Source organism: Primulina huaijiensis, chromosome 16 (assembly GCF_012295235.1).
Source record: "Primulina huaijiensis isolate GDHJ02 chromosome 16, ASM1229523v2, whole genome shotgun sequence".
Classification (NCBI taxonomy): Eukaryota; Viridiplantae; Streptophyta; class Magnoliopsida; order Lamiales; family Gesneriaceae; genus Primulina; species Primulina huaijiensis.
The window spans coordinates 18,589,345-18,614,295 of record NC_133321.1 but is presented as its reverse complement, the minus strand read 5'-3'; the positions used below and the strand labels follow the sequence as shown (position 1 = coordinate 18,614,295).

General features: G+C 35.6%; 2 protein-coding genes and 1 pseudogene across 3 annotated transcripts; 1 reads left to right on the top strand and 2 right to left on the bottom strand.

Moving 5' to 3' along the window:
- Positions 1-635: 635 nt before the first annotated feature.
- Positions 636-8,529, top strand: LOC140960801 (peroxisomal fatty acid beta-oxidation multifunctional protein AIM1-like; annotated as a pseudogene).
- A 588-nt stretch (positions 8,530-9,117) lies between these two features.
- Positions 9,118-16,811, bottom strand: LOC140961836 (protein tesmin/TSO1-like CXC 5). Its single transcript, XM_073420570.1, has 8 exons — positions 15,962-16,811; positions 15,050-15,160; positions 14,070-14,247; positions 12,946-13,302; positions 11,734-11,831; positions 11,561-11,655; positions 10,396-10,809; positions 9,118-9,600 (listed from the first exon to the last, which is right to left on the bottom strand). The coding sequence occupies exons 1-8, from the start codon at positions 16,264-16,266 to the stop codon at positions 9,341-9,343; spliced, it is 1,818 nt and encodes a 605-aa protein (XP_073276671.1). The 5' UTR covers positions 16,267-16,811; the 3' UTR covers positions 9,118-9,340.
- Positions 16,812-17,180: 369 nt separating this feature from the next.
- On the bottom strand, positions 17,181-21,945 carry LOC140960896 (uncharacterized). 2 transcript variants are annotated; one of them, XM_073419213.1, is made up of 3 exons: positions 21,691-21,945; positions 18,720-19,002; positions 17,181-17,973 (listed from the first exon to the last, which is right to left on the bottom strand). In XM_073419213.1, the coding sequence occupies exons 1-3, from the start codon at positions 21,860-21,862 to the stop codon at positions 17,385-17,387; spliced, it is 1,044 nt and encodes a 347-aa protein (XP_073275314.1). In that variant the 5' UTR covers positions 21,863-21,945; the 3' UTR covers positions 17,181-17,384. The 2 variants fall into 2 exon arrangements, with proteins under 2 accessions (XP_073275314.1, XP_073275315.1); XM_073419214.1 differs by having other exon boundaries at positions 18,720-20,246; positions 21,691-21,933.
- Positions 21,946-24,951: the final 3,006 nt, after the last annotated feature.

Genomic DNA, 24,951 nt, shown 5'->3' with positions numbered 1-24,951 from the left:
ATATTTTGGAATGAAAGAAGTATTAAAATCAATGTTTAGGCATAACACAAGATTTTGAAATCCAACGTTTTTCTCATAAATCACGTGCGTGTGCGTTTCAAATAATAATGATATGCAACGTGGCGAACAATTATACGCAAATTCCTCAATCAAATCACCTACAATTTATTGAAGTAAATACCAAACATATCCTACGATTTCATCAAATAATTTAAATTTGGACATAAAAGAAATATGATAACTGTATGTTAGTTGAGTAGCTCGAGTACAAAAATTTGTGTAAGACGGTTCTTAGTTTTTATAGATGAATTACTGATTTATTCGAGGAACAGCGAGGAGCAAAGTCAGCATCTGAAAACCGTACGGTATGTTGGATCCCGGTTTTCTACAGGACCAAACGCAACGAAAGTTTTAAAATTTTTTTATTTATTTTGACAATCAAAATATGTTTTGCTTTAAGCGTTCGTATGATTTTATCATAAATATTTACAAATATTATTTTATGAGACGGATCCTTTATTTGAGTGATCCATGAAAAAATATTAAGAATATGATTTTTTATGGTAAATATTAATAAAATTAAAACATCTCGCCAGATTACAAGAGAACTACCACCTTTCATAACATGTAAAATGTGCGGTTCCGTGATTTGAACCAAACCGCAAACATGTTTCACGAGTCCAAGTGAAGTTTACATCAACGACATAGGAAATTGCCTTCGCATTATTATACCAACACTTGCCAAGTTTGGTTTTCTACTTCTTCTCGGTGGATCAAGCGAACGCCATATTTTGATCCGAAATAATGAAGCAAGCTACGGTGACCATGGAGGTGGGAGACGACGGGGTTGCGGTCATCACCATCTCTAATCCTCCAGTTAACGCTCTGGCCATTGCCAGTAAGATGCCACCCTTATTTTTGCGTTTTGAAATTGTTTACGCTGTTATGTGTGTATGAAATCAGCAGTTCTACTTTTTTTTCTGGTTGTGTAGTTTTCGAAGGGTTGAAGGAGAAGTATACAGAGGCCATGAGAAGAGACGATGTTAAAGCTGTTGTTCTTATTGGTACTTTTATGCAACCGAGCATTTTTTTGGATGTTTTATTAAATAGTTTCCACTAAATTACTCTAATCAATTTTAACTTTCAATTAAGTTAATTTATTAAAATAATATTTTTATTAAACTTTACTCACAATCAATTTCTTTCTCAATCTCTTTTCTTCCCTCATCAATTTCATGCGTTAAAAGATTTGAAAAACATCCATTCTAGTTCTCAAACAAATTGCATTTTTTTGTCCACCTAATTTTTTTACACAAATAATGATTAATATTTTGTTTATAATAATATATATGCATAGATATATGACAAAACAGTTTTGTTTCTGTCAAATTGTTGAATAAATTGACTCCAATAAAATTTTCTAATTTTGATTTTAATTTTTTTTAGTTTGACTTGATTATTGTCATGATTTTTCCATAGTTTTAAGTTTTTTTAATTAAGAATATTTTTAAGTTGAAATAAGTAGATGATTTGCGATTTATTGCAATTGAAATATGTCTGAATTTTTTGAAATTGAAATATATGTAAATTTTTTGAAATATGTGTGGATTCTTTTATTTTTATGTATTAATGAGTGAAAGATTCGCGATTTATTGACTCCAACAATAATATTTTGAAGTTGAAATATGTTTGAATATTTTTTATTTGCATGTATTAAAATATATATATTTATGTGTTCTTGCTGATTGTTAAAATAATTTTTTTCCTGAGTTTTTGGAAATCATATAAACGTATCACATAAACCTGAGTTCTATGATCTAATTATTGAGAATTAATGGAATGTCACATGGTTATGGTGGACTCGAACCGTGTCCGATGGAACCTCCTACCTTGAGTTAAATATTCTTGAGATTAGATTTCAATTAATTATCAAATATTGAATGACACAAGTTTAAAAGTGCATAAAATTTGAGAACATATATTGAACAATGATTGTGAAATAATGAACATAAATGTAGAGATGTTAAATGGAAATATGGAATTTTAAATAGAGATCCCTTCACTGTATTGTTCGCGGTTGGTTCTCCGTGTTCATAAATTTGAAAGAGTTCAATAGTCATCTGCTTATTCTCAACTGTTATTCCTCAGTAAAGTATATATTTGACAAGACCAATAGTTCTGCGAGGTATTCAATTCCTGGAGGAGTAATTGGCAATTGCTACTCAGGAGGGAAATTCATTTAAATTCTAATTCTTGAAAGCGTTACAGTTGTAGAGGATTTAGTGACTTTGATCTCTTGTTGTTTTACGTAACAAGTAAGTGAAGTAACAACTGATTTTCTAAGTGTTCTCGATTTGAAGGCAATGACGGCAAATTTTCTGGAGGTTTTGACCTCAATGTATTTGAAACGGTACACAGAACTGGTATGCATGCGTTAACATCTCTGCTTGTCTCATTTTGTTGATGTTATTGAATGAATCAATACCACATGCATGGGAACTAAATTGAAAATGTGCTTATTTAGGTGACATTTCTATCTTGCCTGATGTATCTGTGGATCTCATGGTCAATATAATCGAAGGTTTTTGACCAATTCAAGATTTTCAAATTTTAAATGTTATGTGGCATTTTATCGGAACTTATTTAATTTTATTTGATACCCAATCCCTTCATCAGATGCAAAAAAACCTTCTGTTGCTGCTATAGAGGGACTTGCTCTTGGAGGTGGCTTGGAATTGGCAATGGTTCGTAATCTTCGTGCAGATATTTGATATTTCAAGAGTTTACTCCCAGAGCATCATATCTGATAACAGTTAAATCTCATTTGGTCATATTTGGAACATTGTTGTAGGTTTGTCATGCACGCATATCTGCACCAAAAGCATAACTTGGTCTGCCAGAACTCAGTCTTGGAGTCATCCCTGGAGCTGGAGGTATGACTGCAAGATAATAATTCTTTTTATCAGGGTTGGATGGGGAAATGTTATATAATTTCAAACAATGACAATGATTTTCTGATCATGGCTGTTTTACAAGGTACACAACGTCTCCCTAGGCTTATAGGATTGGAAAAAGCAGTTGTTATTCTGCTGGTAGGTTCTCCCTTGTAGCTAAACTGATAGAATTTGGTGGCAAGAATTGACATCGTGGACATTTGATTTTTCCTCATATTTTAAATTCTGTTTCCCATCATACTCCTGTGATGTTGTGATCATTGTCTCAACGATCAACTATAGTAGCTTATGTCCCAATCACATAATCTGTTATGCATCGTGTCCAAAGTTCATTTTCAGCATGCAGGTGAGAATATTTTGTCTGAAGCTTCACTTGTTCCATTGATATGGTTGAGAAGATCTTGATTACTTTTTTAAGTCAAGTTTCTGTTTTCCAGTCCAGTCGATTCACTCATAATTTTTTTCTTATCATGTTCAGAATGAGAAAACATATTTTTAATTTATCATATATATTTATGACACCGAAGTTTACCTCTAGAGCTCGTAATCTGTGCATGTGTAGAATATACATCCTCTAAATTTAACTGTAAAATATCTCCTAGTTTTGTATACACCTCTCTTTCCCAAGATAAGTTTGCCCTTGTTAATGTTATCATGCTCATTACGTTTGTTTGGTATTTATGTTTATTTGACTATCTATGATGTTTCAAGTCATCTAGACCAATAACATCAGAAGAAGGACAGAAGCTAGGCCTTGTTGATGCTATTGTGGCTTCAGAAGAATTGCTGAAAGTCTCTAGACAATGGGCATTAGACATCGCCCGAAGGCGCAAGTCGTGGATACGTCCTCTTCATAATGTGGAAAAACTTGGCTCACTGTATGATGGGATTGATTTGATAAAAATGGCTAGACATGCAACAGGTCAAACAGACTGTTAAAAATATGCTTCAGCACCAGGCATGTCTTGATGTGATTGCAGAAGGAATAATTCATGGAGCATATCATAGAGTTTTAAAGGCAAGTTTTCTTGGGCTTGGTTTTGTGAATAGTTTTCTTAAACTGCTATCTTTGGGAGTAAATATCTTTTAAAGTTCTAGTTTTTGTAGAACATATTTAATCTGTGATATAGAACTTATCTTATTGTTTAGCCACGTACAAAGACAAGTTGGTTTTTTGACTTGGATTTCTAAATATTTTTCTGAAACCACTTTTAGGAGTTAATATCCTTAAAGTTCGCTTTCGAGGACAAATTTTAATCTTTGGTATCAAACTTATCTTAGAGTTTAGTTTTTGCAAAGGCAAGTTAACGGTTTTGTAAACAGTTTTATAAATCAACTACTTTGGGGGTTATTATCCTTTTGAGTTCTACTTTATGTGGAGCATATTTTAATCTGCTGTATACAATGCATCTTATAGTTTGGCTCCTTGTGAGATTTAATTATTTGTTTTGCAGGAGTCAGAAGTATTCAAGGAGTTAGTGAAAACAGACACATCGAAAGGCCTTGTTCATGCATTTTTTGCTCAAAGGGCAACAACAAAGGTGCAGTGGCACTTATGAACTGTTTGTTACTTGATGATTTTAGCAATATTTTGGATAAAAATATGATTCAAAGGGCAACAACAAAGGTGCAGGGGCACATATTTAAATCTGTGGGCACTTTTGATCGGGCCAAAAGAAAAAAAAAATAACTTGCTGGTCTAAAAGTCTTACATGGCATAAGTTGGCAAACTTGAGACAAATATGTAATGCTAACATTTGGAGTAAGAGTGCACTTCGATACATGAATTTACTATGTAAGAAAATGGACATACAAACAACAGTCACCATTCAAAATCGATGACTTGTCCCAGTTGAACACTACCTACTCATGCAAAGTGTTCATTTCCAAAATTTTCTCAGTTTCAGCGGTAGCTCAATAGTTTTTTGATTGGACCTCAATTCACCCCATATATAATCTGCTATTCTGTTGAGGCCGCTTGATCTAGAACTTTCTGTGTGGTTCTTCATCTTCCAATCTTAGAGTACAGGGACCAACTTAAGTTTAAGTTTTTAGGATTCACAAAGCTGTCTATCTTGTCAACTTAAGTTATTAAGATCCAATATTACTGTTTAAAACGTCACAGTTCCAATGCGGAGTCTCAGATAAATTTTCACGGGCAAATAGCATTTTACACCCTTGTGAAATTGCAAAAAATTACGAAATTCCCTGTAGATTTTACACCCCGAGTTTTCAAAAATCAAGCACATTTAATCGTAGTGTTTTTAGAATTCAAGCAAATTTACCCCATTTGCAAGGGGTCTAATTTTTAAAACCCAGGGTTTTAAATGAAATTAATTTTACATAGAGGGTTTTTAGCTTTTTTGAATTTTGACAGGGGTTGCTGATGCAATTTTCCCATATTTTCCTTACTGCAACCATTTGCCTCTGCCTTGGGTTTTGATTTCTCGTCTTATGGACAATTTCTATTTGTTGCATGATGTTGCTATTTTCTTTGGTGTCTGATTTGTGAAAGTTTTCTATAATACTTTTAAAATTGCCTTTCCTCTTTTCCTTCTTGTTGTCAATTTATTTGTTTCGTGTCTCAGCCAACAATTTATTTTTTGTTGAATCATACAGGTGCCTTGTGAATTTATTTGTCTCGTGTCTCAGCCAACAATTTAATTTTTGTTGAATCATACAGGTGCCTAATGTGACAGATGTTGGACTTACGCGAGACGAATAAAGAAAATTGCTGTTATTGGTGGAGGACTAATGGGTTCTGGAATAGCCACAACTTTTATTTTGAGCTATATTTATGTTGTTCTGAAATAAATCAATTCTGATTATCTTCAGAAGGGATTAAAAGCAATTCAAGGTTAGTTAGCATGTGTTTAAATTAATCTTGTAGTTTCAAGTTATAAATTCTAGCAAGAAAACATATGCAATTGTACCTAAGGAAGAAATGGATATCATGTGATCTGACAATAAATATGAATTTTTACAGTTCGGTGGAGGTTCAAATATTCTCATACTTTGTTCAATTTTCATGTGGTTGTTATGCTTCATACTTTGTATTGCAGTCAATGTCCGAGGTTTGGTATCACGAAAAAAATTGACGCTGGATAAAGCCGAGAAGGCTCTTTTGATGCTTAAATGTGTTTTAGAATACTCTGAATTCAAGGACGTGGATATGATCATAGAGGTAGGTTAGATAGATAGTGTGTGTGATTTTCTAGAGATATATCTATCAATTTGTCAAATCAAGTTTTTAGAAGGATGCACGATTCCAAATTATCGTTCCATCAGTGCTTTTTCCACGACTTATTTTACTGACAATAAGCTGAACATCTTATAATTTTGATTCTAAGAAGCTATATGGAAGTTCGAACTAGAAATCACTGAAAATATGATTTAAAAAGAGTTCTCTTCCATCCATGATTCACTGTCACCGACAAAATTAATTATTGATTTTGATGAAGGAAACAGAAGATAAGCCTCAATTGATTTGCTATGATGTTTGTGGATTTCCTACATTGTTATCTTTGCGAACTGTGGCTACTAAGAATTAATGTCACAGTTCCCAATTAATGTTCTGCTTTTCTTATATAATTGTCTTAATTGCAGGCTGTTATTGAAAATATTTCCCTAAAACAGAAAATTTTTGAGGATATTGAGGTGTGTGCGCTTCGCACTGTATTTTGGCATCAAACTCATCTACTATAGACCTCAATATAATTGGAGAAAAGACCAAAGCACAAGTTTGGATTGTGGGTGCACATTTTTTCAGGTTGACACCCTCTTGACAAATTCTGGAATTTAATTCCTCAATTTCACTGAGTGGAAAAAGTAAAGATTAGAAATCATGAATTCTTATTCTTGCTCTTGAGCAGTTCGGATGTTGGCCAAAGAGCATAGCAATTTGGAGTTTCTTAATATTTGCAATGTTATGATCATTACCATGGCTGTAATGTGGATGTGAAGTGGTGTGAAGATGGAAAAGGACTCTTTGTTTTCTCTCACAAATTGAAATAGAATGTGCTACCTTTGCATTATGTCGGATTGATAAAACACATAAATAATCTTCCACCTTGGTTGCCAAAAGATTTCTGTAGTCCGATTCTCTATCTCCTTTCAATGTAGATGTCATAACTTTGAGTCTAGAAATCCGAACATGGAAAACATATGTTTTGGTCAAATAATAATTCCTCTCTTTCTATTAAAAGTCACCACCCTCACCTGTGATGCCTTGCCCCCTCATTGAACTCTTTTTTGAATCTGTTAGGATCATATAGGCCACACTGAATACCTTCATTCCAAGTATTCTTGCATTTATATGCTTAGACGGCACTATGGAGAGTTCAAGGAGTTTAATTTAGTTAAATCAATTTGGAACTGTGTATTGTATCGTATTGACAGCAAATTTTGTTTTAGAAATGACTAAATATACTCCAGTTGCTGATCGTGTTGTCACTCTTGACAGTCCTGCCCATGTAATGCCTCTTCTGGAGATCGTGCGGACAGAGAAGACCTCGCCTCAAGTAATTCTTGATCTAATGACAGCTGGAAAGACCATAAAGAAAGTTCCTGTTGTAGTAGGAAACTGCACTGGCTTTGCTGTGAATAGAACCTTCTTTCCATATTCTCAAAGTGCACATCTTTTGGCTAACTTGGGTGTGGACGTTTTCAGAATTGACCAGCTAATCAGTGATTTTGGCCTGCCTATGGGCCCATTCCAGTAATTTTCTTTCCTTTACGTCATGTATGCAACATAGGCCTTGCCTGTCTGTCAGCGACTACTTATGGCATTTCATTATTGAGTTATTTTATGAAAAATGTATTTCTCAGTGGCTATTTTATCAAATAGTGTTTAGACCCGAGGAATGTTTTTAGAAATCACGTTGATTGAGAATACTGATTCTTGGTAGAGTTTGTTTTTTCACTATGTTCATGTTTCCCTTCAGCTGGCAGATTATATATGGAAATGGTTGTAATACCTGGTGCCTTACAGGCTCCAGGATGTCGCAGGATATGGAGTAGCTGTTGCAGCAACAAAAGAATTTTCTTTGTCCTTTCCTGATCGCACTTTCATATCTCCACTGGTTGATTTGCTTATGAAAAATGGGAGAAATGATCGAGATAAGTTATTGTTCTTGCTTAATTTAAAGGTCTTGCATACATCTTCCCTTGCTAATTGTTGGTGCAACTTTGTGCAGGCAAAAATAATGGAAAGGATATTATATATATATGTGAAAGGAAGCAAGCCAAAGCCTGATCCTTCAGTGCTCCCAATAATACAAGAGTCTAGGAGGCTCACGAATATCATGCCTGGTGGGAAGGTCTGAAAAAGATTTTAAGTTTTCGTTTGCAAACTTGATACGTGATAGTGGTATATTTTGTTGTCTGTTTAGTCTTGCTCTTATTCTAAAATTGTATGTGTGATTGAAACTTTTCTGTTATTATCTTTCCCATAAAATCTTCCTTGCAGCCTATAACTGTGACTGATGAAGAAATTACTGAGATGGTACTCTTTCCTGTGGTGAATGAGGCATGTCGTGTTTTGGATGATGGCATAGTTGTCCAAGCATCAGACTAAACTGAAATTTTTATAATTAATTTATTTTATATTTAAATGAGGGTCCATTAATTGTAAAAATTTGTGACTGACTAAACTGAAATTTTTAATGATTATGACCTAATGGTTAAAAAAAAAATAAAAGACTAAATTATAATTTTGAAATAATAAATTAAAAAAAAGATAATGATACCAAATCATTTGTCTCTATAATAGGAAAATTTAAAGGGTGTTTGGCACAACTTATAAGCTTTGAAATTTTGTTAGATAAAATTTTTAAAAACAACTTATAAGATATCAAAATAATAAGATGCTTTTAAAAAATTGGGTATCCATCTTATTTTTTAAAAATCTTATTTGAATATTTGTTAAAGACCAAATTATTTTTGTATACATTATAATATCTCAAACATACTCCTATATAACATAATACATAATTTGATTAATAGCCAATTATTGTTTTTATTTTTAATATAAACTCTATTATAATTAACGTAATAATTATACAGTTTTTTTTAAATCATGAGTTATATTATATCATCAAGTTAATAATCGTAATAATTATGTGGCAGGTAACATGGTTCTATAGTTGTAATGCATCCTGTCACTTTGCTCGGTTGTTACAAGGTGGAAGTAAATATCTGCCCAGAAAATGGACATTTCAACCTTAAATTGGCATTAATCAATGAATACATAGAAAATTCTATCTGAAATCTGTACTAACAATGAACCCTATACTGCTACACCGAAGAAAAGCCAAATCAAACTACGGCCTAATGTTACAGAGATGCAACAGCATGTTTTGGGTGAATGCCGACTAATCCTAAACACGTTATAGTTCACGTTCAGTTTTCGCTCTTACATTCCCATTTTCAGCAGCTGGTGTTATTTTCTGACGGGGTTCATTATTGACAGCAGCAACATCTTGACTGACCGTATAAGGCATCCTTGGTGGAAGAACAGAAATTTTTGCAGCACCATTGCTTATATGCTGCTGACTTGAAGTTTCAGTTCTTGTATTTATTGTGTCATTGCTGGTTAAATCTTTCTCGTTACCTGAATCTGTCTGTGCCAATGAAGAATATTTGGCTTCTGCAGAGTGAAAAGGAATGTTAGTACACTCCCAAGACGAAAAGAATAATCACGTTCATCAATCATTCATTTCTTCCATCTAAAATTATCTAAATACCATGAGACGGTTGAACATCATATTTTAAATTAGCATATAAAGTGATCAATTGGACACAAAAAAACACTTGACAAATGGGAAGCGAGTATAAACAATACACTGTCAGAAACCTGTTGTTCTCACTCAAAGTGACCACAATGAGATGAAATGTGTCATTTCTAGACTATGCCCTCAATTTCTTTTCCTTAAGAGCTGCAACATTTAAAAACCTGAAGGCACTACAATTTGAGAATGGCTTGAGGTAATTTAAAGTTTCTCCACGGGTTTGCACCAATACAATTTGAGAAAGTATTTAGCGAATGGAGCCAACGATTCTAAGATTAGGATACTACTACATGCAAATATTAGAGTTAAAACCAACCATGAAATTTTGAACTTAGTAGCGACGGGACGCTCTTGCACAGATTTTACCTCTTTTTTTTCCTCTTCAAAACACTCGCACAGAGTTTCACTGATATTATATCAATGGGTGGCTGGCGACAAACTTTAACTAGAAAGCAACCATTGAACTAGTAAACTAGCAAGCCGTCCTATTCTATTACCAGACATAATTACATTACAGATATACAGATGTCCATCTATGAGTTCATGGAATTGATTGCCTGCTTCTAGTTTTATAAAATTTCAGATGCTCAATCATGTCCATAAATTTAGATAGCAAAAATTAAAAAATTAAAAGCAGAGAGGATGAACCTTGCCTTTTATATTTCCTAAAGTTATGAGCCTGTTCAGACAATCTCGTAAGGTAGTTAAAATAATTCTTTCTTGCTCTGGATATGCTTCAGCCAGTCTTTGATCACGTGGTAACTGTGATAAAACATTGTTATGGCCTGCTAATCCATTAGGAGAAGCAGTAGTAGGAAACATTGCATCTTGCTCGTCACATATCAGAGCTAATGTACTAGGAGACATTGGCCTTCCTTTTGATAAATCAGCTCCTTCAAAACCACTCTCGACTTTAGTGTTTTCATTCTGGTTTCCACTTGAAGGATCGCATATTAAAGCTTCCTCCGCCACAGAAAGCTTCAGGCTTTGAGACAGATCTTGACTTGATGAAGCTGGTGAATTTTCTCTACAAATCTCTGTACTATTTTCTACTGGTTTTCTCTCTTCTGCAAGAATGCACGAAAAATTTCAGACATAACCAAGGAACATCTGATTATTACTCAAAAGTCTCCAAATTCCGGTGCTTCTCACGTGCATAAAAGAGAAAGCATTGGAGAATGTTACGATCTAAGGATGCATGTAGTTAATGCACAAAAGAACAGCTAAGGCTTACATAATATTTATACTATCACCAAAAGTTAGAACCCAAAGCCAATTCTACCGTGAAATCAATAATTCTACATTCTTTTTATGGCCTCTATCGGAAGGATACAAATTGGACAAGGATACACAACACATAAAAAGGGAGGCATACAAAGACAACAAAACGTGTTTGAATGCTCAGTCTGAACAGTTTACACTACACAGGAGAACATGTCACAGACATATTAATTAAGACAAGAAAGCCAACAGTAATATGATGTTGTCTCACGCGTCTTAGATTTTAAGGAACAAAAGGAAAAAAAACAAATAACAAACACAAGCCCGACAATTTCCTCATGAGATTGTTGAACTGTCTCGGACACTATCCAATGTTGGATAGAGAACATGAGATGGATGGAGAGAATTTACTCAAATCTCTGTAATTGATAAATATATTTGCTGGAAATCTTCCTTGAAAAATGCCATGTGATAGCAAGTAGAGTGTTAGTGCGTTATCGAAGATGCTATGAGGTAATGGGTAACATTAAAATCAAATGTAATATTGACTCAAATAAACCACAAAATAAATTGGATTATTTAAAAATCCATGTATACCGGAAAGCATCTTTGCAGCTTCTCCCCCATACACCACGAGCACCGAGCAGAATTCCTTAACGTCCTGAGGCTGAATAATGTCAGCCAAGAGTGACCTTTCAATACAATACAATACAATAGTAAGTTGCGTTCAAGCATACTGCAAATGAATCTCAATTGATATTTATGTATACCTGTAAGTAAACTTTGAAGGGCCCAAGACTGATACATTACCATGCTGGGGACCAGAAAGTGAAGGCAGTGAAGGTCCTGAACCCTTAATTTGGTTAGCCTGTCAAAAGAGAAAAAATATCCAATTTGATGAATTTTTATTCAAATATAGTGAAGAAGATGTTAACCAGGTCCAGAAGTAACAAGTTTAAACCATCTATCCACATTAAGACATTTCAACTTGCAGACATTATTTTCAACAAGTCCCCATTTATTTCCCACCAATCATATGTGTCGACAGAAATTATGATCATTACTGGTTTTTCCACAAGATAGTTGCAGAAATTTCAATTGGGCTCTCCATGTCACACATGGAGTAACAAAATCTCATATTACTTCAGGCTCAATCATTACTCCTAGACTCGCACTCGAACAAATATATATTAATGTAACAGTGTAATGGTTGAACCCAAACCATTAAAGAAGCTTTCAGTCAAATATTTTGACATCTGATCTCATAATATTACAAATCCCTTCAAATGCCACGGTGTAATGATTTACTTCATCTAGAAATCCCTCAATATATTACAAATCCCTTCAAATGCCAGAATGCCTTAAATATATCAGCACTTGTGCCATGTCATGAACCTTGCCTTAGACATGAAAATATTCCAGCCAATAATTTTTACTATCAAGTATACACTCCTCATTTAGAGTCGTAAGCATGACATTAGCATTGGACTTCACCTCTTTAGGGCATTTTACTGAGTTCAAATTTTCCAACACAGGACATATTTATATTTTGTGCTCGTGAGATTAGGCACCAACTTCATCAGTCACCAAAATGCGGATATGTAGCAACAATAAAGGTACAAAAATAATACGCTAAGTGCAAATAGGGATCATATAATTCATCTCTCATGATTTATTGATGCAATTTCAAGTGAAGTTTAATGTTTTAGATGTCTTCATTTTTACCCTTAACACAGTGATATGTTAATGTAAGTGTGTGCTATATCAACACACTTTAGCACAGAACTTTTGGAATAAAATTTGAATTTTAAAGAAGCATTATGCATGTCTTAAAAAAGAAAACATGAACATTAAATTCGAGAAAGGAGTAAAAACCACAAAATGAACCAAGTCCATGTAGCCTTGGACTGCTCAGACATACTCTAGCAATCTTGTTAACCGCATAATGCAGATTATATCTCGAGAAAATAACTAAAATTTACCTGTTGCAAATGCCCATGCATGCGCACTGGATCTTGCTTTATTGATCCAAAAAAAAGCTCTTGACCTTTTCGTTTCTTGTTCAATGGGGGAGACCCATAACCAGAAGATCCAATAGCACCCGTGATGGCAGCATTTGCTGCCTGCTGGATATATGCTATGTTGTTTCCATGATCTCCATGAAAGAGTGCTTGCCTCTCCTCGCTTCCTTCATAGTTTTTGCAGTCCACACATTTGCAGTTTTCAGAACAAAGTATATTAGCTTGGAAGCACTCACAGTACTTCTTGAGGCATCCTGATTTCTTACAGTGACATCCTTTATTATGCTTTCCGGTAATTAAACCTTCCCTGGCTTCCTCCTACACACATGATGTTATTGCATGCAATAAACAAATTAGAAAATTAGGAGTTCTGGACATACTGGAATGCATAGTCATGCCAGTTATATGCATACTCCGACAAATAACTTGACTTGTGCTTATACTTTTGTGTCAAGTTAATTTTAGTCTCCCTCCTCTTCTCCTGGATACTATGATTCACTTTCTCACGTGTGTTTCTAGCAGTAAATGCCCAAACCATCTTCAGCATATGGACTTAATTTTATCTTCAATTGCCAACATCGAACCTTTTCTCAATTATACTCGTCTCTTTTCCAATACATTCTTGTGTCACGCCTATTCTGTCCTAACATTCGTCTATAAGAATTACCCAGAACCTCATCTGAACGATATTTTGCAAAAACAATGCCCTCCAAGAAATCAGAACATGCAGCGATTACATGGTTTTAAACCTAGGTTTGACTTTCAGTCTCATAGGAAACTTGAATTTAAAAGAAATTGCTTGTTGGGAGTACCGAGTACCACTTGTATTTCTCTATATGAAAAAACATTTCTTGACAGTCAATTTCAAGGGCAGATTCCAAAGCTTTCAATTATAAAAAAGAAGTTCAGATAATAAATGTCATTGAAGGAAGTGAGAGAGCAAAAACAAAAACAAATATAAATCAATCACATCTAAGCCAAAAATCAGAACTGTTTAAAATGGATTGTAAGGCAATAATCCCGAGCTAATGCTTTATAGTATAACAATGCATGTTTAAAAGATGACAGAGAGCTTTTCACAGTACCCTGTTATCCCGAGCTCCATGTGGGCTACCGGCTATTTTTGGCCTGAATGCATTAGGATTGCGCTCAAGTGTAGCTTCAACTGCTTCTCTTCTGGCAGCTTCATTCTCAACATTGTTATGACAATTTACACAGTTGCAGCCATCACAATATGTTCCAGATGAAAAACATTCACAATACCTGACCACGAAATTGTCAGGACATGCATCGAATTCATTCCGTCAAGGTAGGAAGTAGTTTATTCACACACTATATACTCAATAAAAAATCTAAAGAGCTTTACAAAAATTAAATAAATAAAATAAAAAATTAGGAGATTATTGAAACCATAGGAACACCAACAAGCCAAAATTATCAAATTAAAGATGCTACTGAGTAGTGAAAAATAAAAATGGTGTAATGACAAACATAACCTCGCAAAATTTAGTTAGATAATTAGGGAATAGAAATACCTTCATAAATGGGAAATATCAAATTCATTCCATGTGCAACATTACATGTCAAACACATAAAACAGTTTAATGAACGGTTATCTAAATCTTTGAGTAATCATATTAGCTTCATTGCCCATTATTGGACCTTGTCACATGCTGTTAATGGGGGACTCTTCAAAATTAGGCTATGCTAATTATTCCCCAATCGCAACTTGTACACAAATGCCAAAGATATTCCACGAAACAGATAATGCTAACCTTGTTCTATCGTCAAATGAATAAATCCGAACAACCACACAACAATCAGAAACTTATAATCAAGAATTTAAAGTTATTCAGTTATATCATTATGCTTAACCTCGTGAAATGCCTCACACAGAAAATTATCACATTTTTGTTATATATTCACATAGAATATTTGAGCAGTGTCTGGCACTTTATTCTGAAAACAGCACACAAAGTCTACCACAAAAAATCGAAGCAGATAAAACATTCTTATAAACTCATTTGCCACAGAACAAAGAGCACGACAAAGGGCAACTGCTCACAGTTTCAAACATCGAGAATGTTTACAGTTACACTGCTTTGGTTTCTTTGGAGTACCATCTTTTACTTCATTCAGATTTGGTCTTGATCTTGCTCTTGGTGATTCAGGTTTCCTGTGGAAGGAAGAGAATTCATTTAACTTGCCAGCAAATAAGTGTCCATACAAAGAATAGGAGAGGTGTACTTCAACTACTATAACACATTAAAGAGAGAAGAAAATATAAAAAGGCAATCAAACATTTGATCTTTTGCATATACACAAGCATCATAAAGCAACATCAAAAGAGACGCTAGGGAATCTTCAGGAGACATGATGCAAAAAGACTTCTAAATCAGTCAGTACACAAAATTAGAATACATAATCCACAAATTTGCTGCAACTGAAAAGTATATCAAGTGAAAAGGGAAAAAGATAAACGACAAGGAAAGCTTCTCATGAGCAAAGACCAACTAACATCAATCTCCAAACGAAACACAACAAGAATATGTAGATAATTTATAGAAAGAAGTTATCACGGACAGGGTAAATGAAATTTCTGCGTGTAAATGCTTATTTATTGGGGGCATAATAACCCAACGAACCCAAAATTTCTACAAGAAAGTAATCCAGACAACTAGAAATGTAAGGAACGGAATTACTATCTTTTGCAGTGATAATTATTCATGCATTTTACTGCCAAGAAAGTTATCGTTATAAAATAATCTATTTCCACTTTTCTCCTATTGAAATAGACATCTGCGACAGGATAATTTCACAAAAAATCTCGGAATTTTTTATGAAAACTGAAGAATTGGCCAACGAAACCTTAAAGGGTTTTAAAAATCAACAATCTGATGCTCCCAAGAATGAATCATTACGACAAAGTTCGATAAAAAAAAAAAAAAAAAAATCAAGTAGTTGCTGAGGCGTTTACACAAGAGGACGTATAGTAGGATGAATGGGTGGCGCAGGTGGCCGCGGAGGCTGTTGCGAAGTCATAAACAGCATCTGTGGCGGTCTTGCTGACAGCTGCTGTGTCGGGTGACTCAGATGGTTCGGCGTTGCTATCTGAAGCGGCTGAGGGTGAACGACGCTCGACGCGCCGCTACTTAAGCCAGTAAAATCGAGCTGTCTTACAAGCTTCCTCGCCGGGAAATCCGCAGCTGCGGGCGTTGCAGAGTCTTCCGATTGCGATGGCCGATTCTTGGGAAGGAACTCCCCTCCCTCTCTTTGCTCCATTCAAAAAATAATTTCAAAATAAAAAATTCCAAAACCCAAACTTAATAATACAATTCACCAAACGGAAATTTTTTCACAAGTTATAAATTTCAAATACACAAAAGTCTAATTCCGCGAGCCTTCCTTCTCCCAATTAGACAGATTTCGAATCACAAACCTATCAAAATTCAAAATTCGAAAACTGAAGTCTCTCATAATCCACTCAGCTTCAGATTCACGAAAATAGAATTCCAAGAAAAACTCCAGGCTCAAAATTATCTCGATCTCGATCAAAGCTACGCGAATCTACATACGTACAATTCATGAATTGCTGGGAAAATGATGATTTTCGAAAGAGGGGGGGCGTTGCGCTCTGTCCTCCCTCTCTGGTTTCGCTTTTGAAATTCAATTTTTGTAATATTTTGACGGTAAGATCAGCATCGTTATCACATCCAACGGCTGTTATCTAGTACGTGAATCGGGCGGTGTAAATTCATAGAAGCCGAGGATGTGGCCTTTCTACCGTTGATAACAATCACGTGCGCTGGATTGAGGGCAACTCTATCTTCACAATTTCGTATTTGGGTTGACGTTAAGTAGTAAAATGATTCGTTGGTTTTGAATTTAATTCGTGAGCGAGAAGTAGAGGATAATTGCTCCGTGCAGATTCTGTTTCGAGAAAAGGTAAAAAAATTAATATATGGCGCTAAACCAGACGACTCCGTTGACTTGTCAGGTAAAAAGGCAAGTGGCTCAATATGCTGTTTACAAATCATATAATATAATATTTTGTCGAATAACGTACATATTTTACACAGCCAAATTGCATATTTTTTCCCTAATTCATTGCATATCCTTTTTTACCCAAGTTTTTTATTATTAAAAAAATCAAACTAGTTAATCCGACGATCAATATCATCCTAAGATGACGTCACTTTTACCACGAAAGTCGAGAGTGGCATTTCATGCAGCACCAAAGTTACAACAGGAAATTTGTCTAAATGAACAAATGGAACACAGTAAGGCCAAAAAGACAAACGTCACTCTACCACAATCTGTACGTCTCAATACTCCGTCGGCACGGTTATAAAATAAAGGAATCATGATACAGCCACCTGTGGGTTGGGGTTTGGCATGAGCTAGAACCCCTCTGCCCTGACACCCCGCCGATTGTCTCTTCCTCGGCTCAGGTATATATCAGTCTGATATTCTTTAGGAGGTGCCCTAACTGGAGATCGGCTTCTTTCTCTTACAAGAGTACCCCAGCCACGGGTAGGAAGTAGGGGCGGTTCTGGAGACGGAGACAGCACTCTCCTTCCATAACCTCCACTTCTCTCATTCAAGAAATCATCCCTACCACGATCTCTGCGGTCCCATTCTAGCAGCATTGGTGGTCTATCGTACTTGTATCTATCCCTATAATCATCTTCGGGAAAATCTCGCCTCTCACTTCGAAATGGAGGAGGATCGGGATATCTGGCTTCATTTCTGGGTGATGGTTTAGCAGCTCCAAAATCTCTAGGATCATGCCTCGGCCAACCACGGGTAGGGGACTTGTAGCTGCTATTCATGATGCGTCCTGGAGAATGATTTGGAGGACCAGGAAAACCTTGCCTAGGAGGAAATGGGGGGCCAGGATATCCCCTCCTGGGACTGACAGGTTGTGCATAGCGGGACCTGTTGCAGTTGTTACAATAATCTCGCCTTGCGAAATTCAAATTTTTGCACCTGAGAAAGGGTATAAACTATGTCACGCACTGAAACAGGTGGTGCTCACATGATTTAAGAACATCATCATAGCAATAGTTAAAGTTTAAACTCTGGGATGCGATAAATTCCTTGCTGCAATTCCGTTGATCGATACTGCATTTCAAAGCCTGGTTTTGTGCTGCCTTCTGCGGTTCATTTGACATGATTACAAAACCGTGGAATACAAATCCTGCTGAATTTGCATCCCCCAATTAACAGAGGTGACAAAAAATATTAGAAGCAATATCCTACATTTGTGTTGATCGCAGACATGGCTTGCCGCTTGGCAAGGGAGATAAAAAGTAAATTTTTTTACTGCAAAGCCCAATTCAGTCTAAAATTAAATACCAACACCATCAAGTAACATGATCTAAAATTTACAAAACTGTGAAAAAAACCCACACCAAATGTCAGGGTAAACCAGGACTTTGGAGGGAATGCTAAAAAAAATTTGAGGGGTACACGTAAGTGATAACTAACTACTTCCAATATGAAACAAGAAACAGGTTCATATTCCATAACCATGACATGAAGAAGCAGACTATGTTGACATGGTCATCCAAGTGAAGAAGAGTACAGCAAAGTAAAATGCCATACAAGTGGCAAACTAAGTTGCAGTTCTTATTACTCAGTCACTTAACAAGCACCAAGGCAAGATAAGATGAGGTGCACAAAAGATCAAGTCAAAAACCACGAGTGAAGATCGATAAAAGTAAGGTACTCACGAAGGATCTGAGCAAATCCAATCCCCTTCTCTTGGCCGCACATTTGGATTATTTCTAGACAAACCTTCAACTCTGAATGGACCAGGCCGATGTCCAGACCTGTCATAGCCTCTACCAGCAAACCTGCCACCATCCCTCACACGGCCATATGGGGGCGAGGACTCTCGATATCTACTAGGATTTCTACGTGGTGCACCACTGGAGCGTTCAAAACCTGGACTATAGCTACGATGTGCACCCCTACGATGCAGAGGAGAAACAGAACTTGCTCGCATTCTATAACCTGAAAAAAGCCAGTGAAGCCCAAATACATAAGCACCCAATTATATAAGTAGAGGCACCAAGAATTGTGTCCAATGCAAGCCAATTTTGGCAACCCCGGATATACCAAACACAAATTTCAATCGCGTCAACAAGCAGTCTCCTTTGTTGAAGCATCTGCTTGTCAGAATGAAATAAGACAGTAGGGAACAGAAGTGTAAAACTGCCCTTGATAAACCTTCTCAACTCTATGGATGATAGACAAGTAAAGAAAACTGAAAAATACAAGAAACTTGACATGGACTTAACCACACCTCAGAAGACAAGTATCAGATCTTTGAGAACGAATGGACTAATTACTAAAATTGGATGGTAACCACTACATTGTCAACCACTACACATCAGACAATGGCCCCGTCCATTAATAATAACTTATCTGGTACTTAGGTGATGCTCTATCCAATACAAACACAAATTCCTTTTATGCTTCCATGTGCATACAGAAACCTCCCGGTGCACATCCCAACACCACCTCTGAAAACCTTCCAGATATCTTATTCCAGAGAAACAAAGTTAAAAACAATTACGGAATGCATGATCAAGACCATAAATCAATCAGATGAACAACATCCCACCACAATTTACTAGCCAAATGCTAAACAGAATCCACCAAGTACCACCCATCCATAGTTCAAAGCAGTGAAATCAGAACTTAGGGACTCACTCCTGCTTTGCTGTGCAATTTCATCCCCTAGCCCTCATAAGCAACAGAGTCCCCCGATGTACAGCAGCCCAACTTTCAAACGCACTGTTATGTTAACCATGAATCCTAACACCATGCAGCACATCTCCCCAGACAGTCTACATTAACAAGTCATGGCAGTATTGCACCTAAAACCCTCTCTAAATGAGTTCCATTGCGGAAGATCAACATCTCACTTGATCGAAAAACGAGCCCGAGCACGTACATCACAACCATCCAAACTTCAAAACAGGACATAACCATGATGGCACATTGATTTGATGCCAATAGTTAAAAGTCATATATATCTACCCAGGCACGTATATGAACCACCCTAAACATTAAAAAACCAAACCATATTCCAACATTTCACTTGCGCCGAAAATGCCTTTCACCATAACCCAAATTCCGGCATGGCAATATTCACAGCTGTAGAGAACCATGGAAGAACTCATTCGCCAGTCAACATTTCAAAAGTGAAAATTCTTGAAATAGTACACAAGGCAGTGGTAGAGTGTTTAAAGCTGTGCCACAGTATTATAAACACCAGTCAATCACATTAAGAAAATGTCAGCCCAAGGCAATGAGCAATCAAAGTACTATGGAAGATGTTCGTAATAAGAGCATGAATAGAAGGATAAAACCAGCTGTGGAAAAGGTCTCACGTCATCAATAACATGTGAATCAGTAATACCAAAGTATCATATCAAGTAATTCCTATCTATTTCAAAACTTACAGAAAACTTATCTTTCCCAAATAAGTAATACAGAACTGAATGTATTTGGTACCATGACATCAAACCTCATTTGCTAACTTATCAAAAATAATCTTCAAAAGGAGCTATTCTTGATCTTTGTTTTTGAGTCAAGGAAAAATTAAATATATCTCAAATCATGCAAGAAATCTTAACGAAAGATTATTAATAATCAGGGGATACCAAGCAACCACAGCTAAATTACATCAAGGCTGTATGACAGGAAGGTTAACTAAAGGCAATTCAATTTCTTTAACTAGAATCTATTAAAACAAAATACTTTAGTTGGAGTTATAGGGAGATTGAAAATATTAAAATCTGATATCTTAATAATGAGTTAATGACCCTGACACTCACCTGAAAAAGACCTCATATCAATGAAAAGATTGAAGTTAATAGATTGAGGCTGCAGTTTGTATTTTCCAAAAAGCAATTATTATCCAGCATATTAAAACATGGAGCTTCAGGACAAGAATGAAAAACTACCTCAAATTCAAAATACATCAAAGTATACATTGGCTCTTTTCTAAGTGTCAGATATTAAGAATTAATGCACCTTGCTTCAATGAAGTATAAATCTTGCTTTGAGTCCTGGCTCTGAGGAATGTGTTCACCTTGTGCCTATCATAACTGTGTAATATACATATAAAATGAAAGCTGCCATAGGCACGAGGACACAAAAAACCATGTAAGTTAAATACCATTTGTGATATAAATATCACTAGCCGCATTAGAAACTTCTCCTTCCAATTGACATAGTGGTTTATTAGGGTTGAAGGACTTGGCGCTATCTTAGACTGGGTCAATCAATAACTTATCCTAGACATATGAAGAATTGGATTCAAGATACTGGGTTAAATTTTCGTATCCATTGCGTGATCAAGAAGGATTCCTACGTCTCGGTATTTTTCTTAGTCCCTTGGAGGAAGCCCAAAAGGTAATCTTCTTTCTCTTGCTTTCCCCCCAGATTTCAATAGTTTAACAATTTTAAAAGATAATAATAGATATGGTTCAACTAAGACAAATAGTCTTAGATCCAATACACAAGGATGAACTAGTTGATCGACGTTAAATGCAAAAATCCCAAACTATCGAAGAGGAAAAACAGATAAAAATCACAAAGGTTAGGCTCCTTGAGATAATCCAAGAAATAAAACAGTAAATGTTAAAATCTTCCCACAAATAAGTCACAACGTAAAGGATAGAGGCGAACCACGATAACCAGAACGAGAGTTTCGAGGCAGGTCGCGACGAACCTCTCCAGGCTCGTAATCGCTCCCAGCACCACCGACTCCAACGCCGCCTTCGCTGCCGACGGAACGTACGACGAGGCTGCTCAACTGTGGCTGGTGCGGCGTCGTTTGGTCCTTTACCCGGGAACCCATCTCCCTCTAGGTTTTGCGTCCGCGTAGTATAAAATCAAAATACAAGCAACGTGTCGACCAAAACAAGGTCAGTGTATGCAGACCCCTAATGCCTTGTTTGGTTGTCATGAAAGAGAGACTAATTTTCTGAAATACGTAAAATCAGAATATTTAAAATATATTTGTTTATAAATATTATTTCTGTTGTGAAAAAGTAAAAATTTACGGTAAAAAGTAAAAATCTTAAACTCTTAAAATTATCACACTACATACTTTATAATATTTTTCTCTCAACTCAATTGTGATTTTCTTCACAAATGAAAAATCTATTTATAGAAAATCTTTACAAATAATCCAAAAATAAAATCATCATTACCTACATCATCACACACTAATTTTCAATATTTACAACTCTTATTTTCAACATTCAAATATTCAACATACAAATTTTAAATATTAATTTTCAACACTCCCCCTTGTGATGATGATCATGATATGATAATGTCTTCATTACGTGTTTTTGTACTGTCTCGTTAAAAACCTTACTAGGAAAAACCCATTGGGATAAAAACCATAGTAAGGGAAAAAGAGTGTAGTCACGTAAACTCTCCCTCATGTTGATACGAACAATTCTTCACAAATTTCGTAGATTGCGCATCCCAATATTATATATGTGCTTTCTGAATATTGTCGTAGGAAGTGCCTTTGTGAAGAGATCTGATGAGTTTTCACTTGATTGAATGTGACGAACATCAATACATTTATTCTTCTCAAGCTCTTTGGTGAATGCGAAGAACTTAGGAGGAATATGTTTAGTTCTGTCGTTTTTTATGTATCCTTCTTTCATTTGAGCAACACATGCAGCATTATCTTCATATAGTATCACAGGCTTCTCGTCGAATGATAATCCGCATGAGATTTGGATATGTTGAGTCATTGATTTTAACCACACACATTCACGGCTTGCTTCATGTAGTGCAATAATCTCGGCATGATTTGATGAAGTTGTTACAAGTGTTTGTTTCTGTGAACGCCAAGAAATTGCAGTGCCTCCACGAGTAAATACATATCCAGTTTGAGAACGTGCCTTGTGTGGATCAGATAAGTATCCAGCATCGGCATAACCAATTATACTTGGATTAGCATCTTTTGAATACAAAAGTCCCAAGTCTGTCGTTCCTCGTAGATAACGGAATATATGTTTAATTCCGTTCCAGTGTCTCTTTGTTGGATATGTGCTAAATCTTGCCAATAAATTTACGGCAAAAGATATATCAGGCCTTGTACAATTTGTAAGATACATAAAGACACCGATAGCACTTAGATATGGTACTTCTGAACCAAGAATATCTTCATCATCTTAACATGGACGGAATGGATCTTTTTCTATGTTTAATGATCTAACAACCATTGCAGTACTTAAAAGATTTGATTTATCCATATTAATACGTTTAAGGATCTTTTCTGTATAATTTTTCTGGTGAACAAATATTACACATTCTTTTTGTTCAATTTGTAAACCCAGACAATACTTGGTTTTTCCAAGATCCTTCATTTCAAATTCTTCCTTCAAATATGACACAACTTCATGAATTTCATTATTTGTTCCAATGATGTTTAAATCATCAACATATACAGCAATAATTTCGCAACCGGATGTTGTTTTCTTAATGAAAACACAAGGGCATATTGAATTATTTACATATCCCTTTTTCATCAAGTGATCACTTAGCCGATTATACCACATTCGGCCGGATTGCTTTAACCCATATAGTGATCTTTGTAATTTCACAGAATAACATTCTCTGGGTTTTGAACTTTGTACTTCAGGCATCTTAAATCTTTCATGGATTTTCATATATATATATTACTATCAAGTGATCCATATAAGTAAGCTGTAACAACATCCATAATACGCATTTCTAAATTGTCAGATACTGCCAAGCTAATCAAATACCGAAACGTAATTGCATCCATCACGGGAGCATACGTTTCTTCATAATCAATTCCAGGCCTTTGAGAAAAACCTTGTGCAACAAGTCAAGCTTTATATCTTACTATTTCATTTTTCTCATTTCGCTTTCGAATAAAAACTCATTTGTATCCAACAGGTTTTACACCTTTAGGTGTAAGGACTATAGGTCCAAAAACATTATGTTTATTTAGCGAATCCAATTCAACCTGGATGACATCTTTCCATTTTATCCAATCCTGCCGATATTTACATTCACCAAAAGATTTTGGTTCATGATCTTCATTATCATTTATGATTTCGATTGCCACATTATAAGAAAATATATCATCAATTTCTTCTATATCTTTTCGGTTCCATATTTTTCCAGTATTAATATAATTGATAGAGATTTTATGATTCTCGTCAGTTTGTGGTTCTAACAGAACATTTTCATCATCATGTGTTTCTTCAGGAACAACATTCTCTATTTTGTGATCATCATATGTTTCTTCAGGAACATCATTCTCTATTTTGTGATCATTGTGTTTCTCTATGAATTTTCTTTTTCGAGGATTTTTATCCTTGGAACCGACTGGTCTTCCACGCTTCAGGCGTTTTACGACATCATGACTTTGTTCAATTTGTTTCTTTGGAATTTCAATTCGAGCAGGAGCATTTACAGCATGTATATATGATTTAGTTACCCCCTTTTTATCTGTAAATGCATCTGGTATTTGATTTGCTATTCTTTGCAAGTGCACAATTTGCTGTACATCTTTTTCACATTGTTGTGTTCTTGGATCCAGATGTAACAATGATGATACATACCATGTAATTTCTTTTTCGGTATGTTTCTGTTCTCCCCCTAACATTGGGAAGATTTCCTCATTAAAATGACAATCAGCAAAACGTGCTGTGAACACGTCGCCTGTCTGTGGTTCAAGATATCGAATGATCGATGGACTATCATAACCAATATAAATTCCAATCTTTCTTTGAGGTCCCATTTTCTTTCGTTGAGGTGGTGCAATAGGCACATACACCATACATCCAAAAATTCTCAGATGAGAAATGTCTGGTTCTTTACCAAATGCAAGCTGCAATGGGGAGTATTTATGATATGCACTTGGTCTGATGCGAATTAATGAAGCAGCAT

What these genes read in the sequence shown, in the direction of transcription:
- LOC140961836 (XM_073420570.1), bottom strand. Translation starts at nt 16,266, where the DNA reads ATGGAGCAAAGAGAGGGAGGGGAGTTCCTTCCCAAGAATCGGCCATCG. An exon ending in ATGGAGCTCGGGATAACAGG is followed by an intron (nt 13,303 to 14,069) that starts GTACTGTGAAAA and finishes TCATGTGTGTAG; the next exon opens with GAGGAAGCCAGGGAAGGTTT. An exon ending in CCTTCAAAGTTTACTTACAG is followed by an intron (nt 11,656 to 11,733) that starts GTATACATAAAT and finishes TTGTATTGAAAG; the next exon opens with GTCACTCTTGGCTGACATTA.
- LOC140960896 (XM_073419213.1), bottom strand. Translation starts at nt 21,862, where the DNA reads ATGGGTTCCCGGGTAAAGGACCAAACGACGCCGCACCAGCCACAGTTG. An exon ending in CTCTCGTTCTGGTTATCGTG is followed by an intron (nt 19,003 to 21,690) that starts GTTCGCCTCTAT and finishes GGCTTTTTTCAG; the next exon opens with GTTATAGAATGCGAGCAAGT. An exon ending in TGGATTTGCTCAGATCCTTC is followed by an intron (nt 17,974 to 18,719) that starts GTGAGTACCTTA and finishes ACCCTTTCTCAG; the next exon opens with GTGCAAAAATTTGAATTTCG.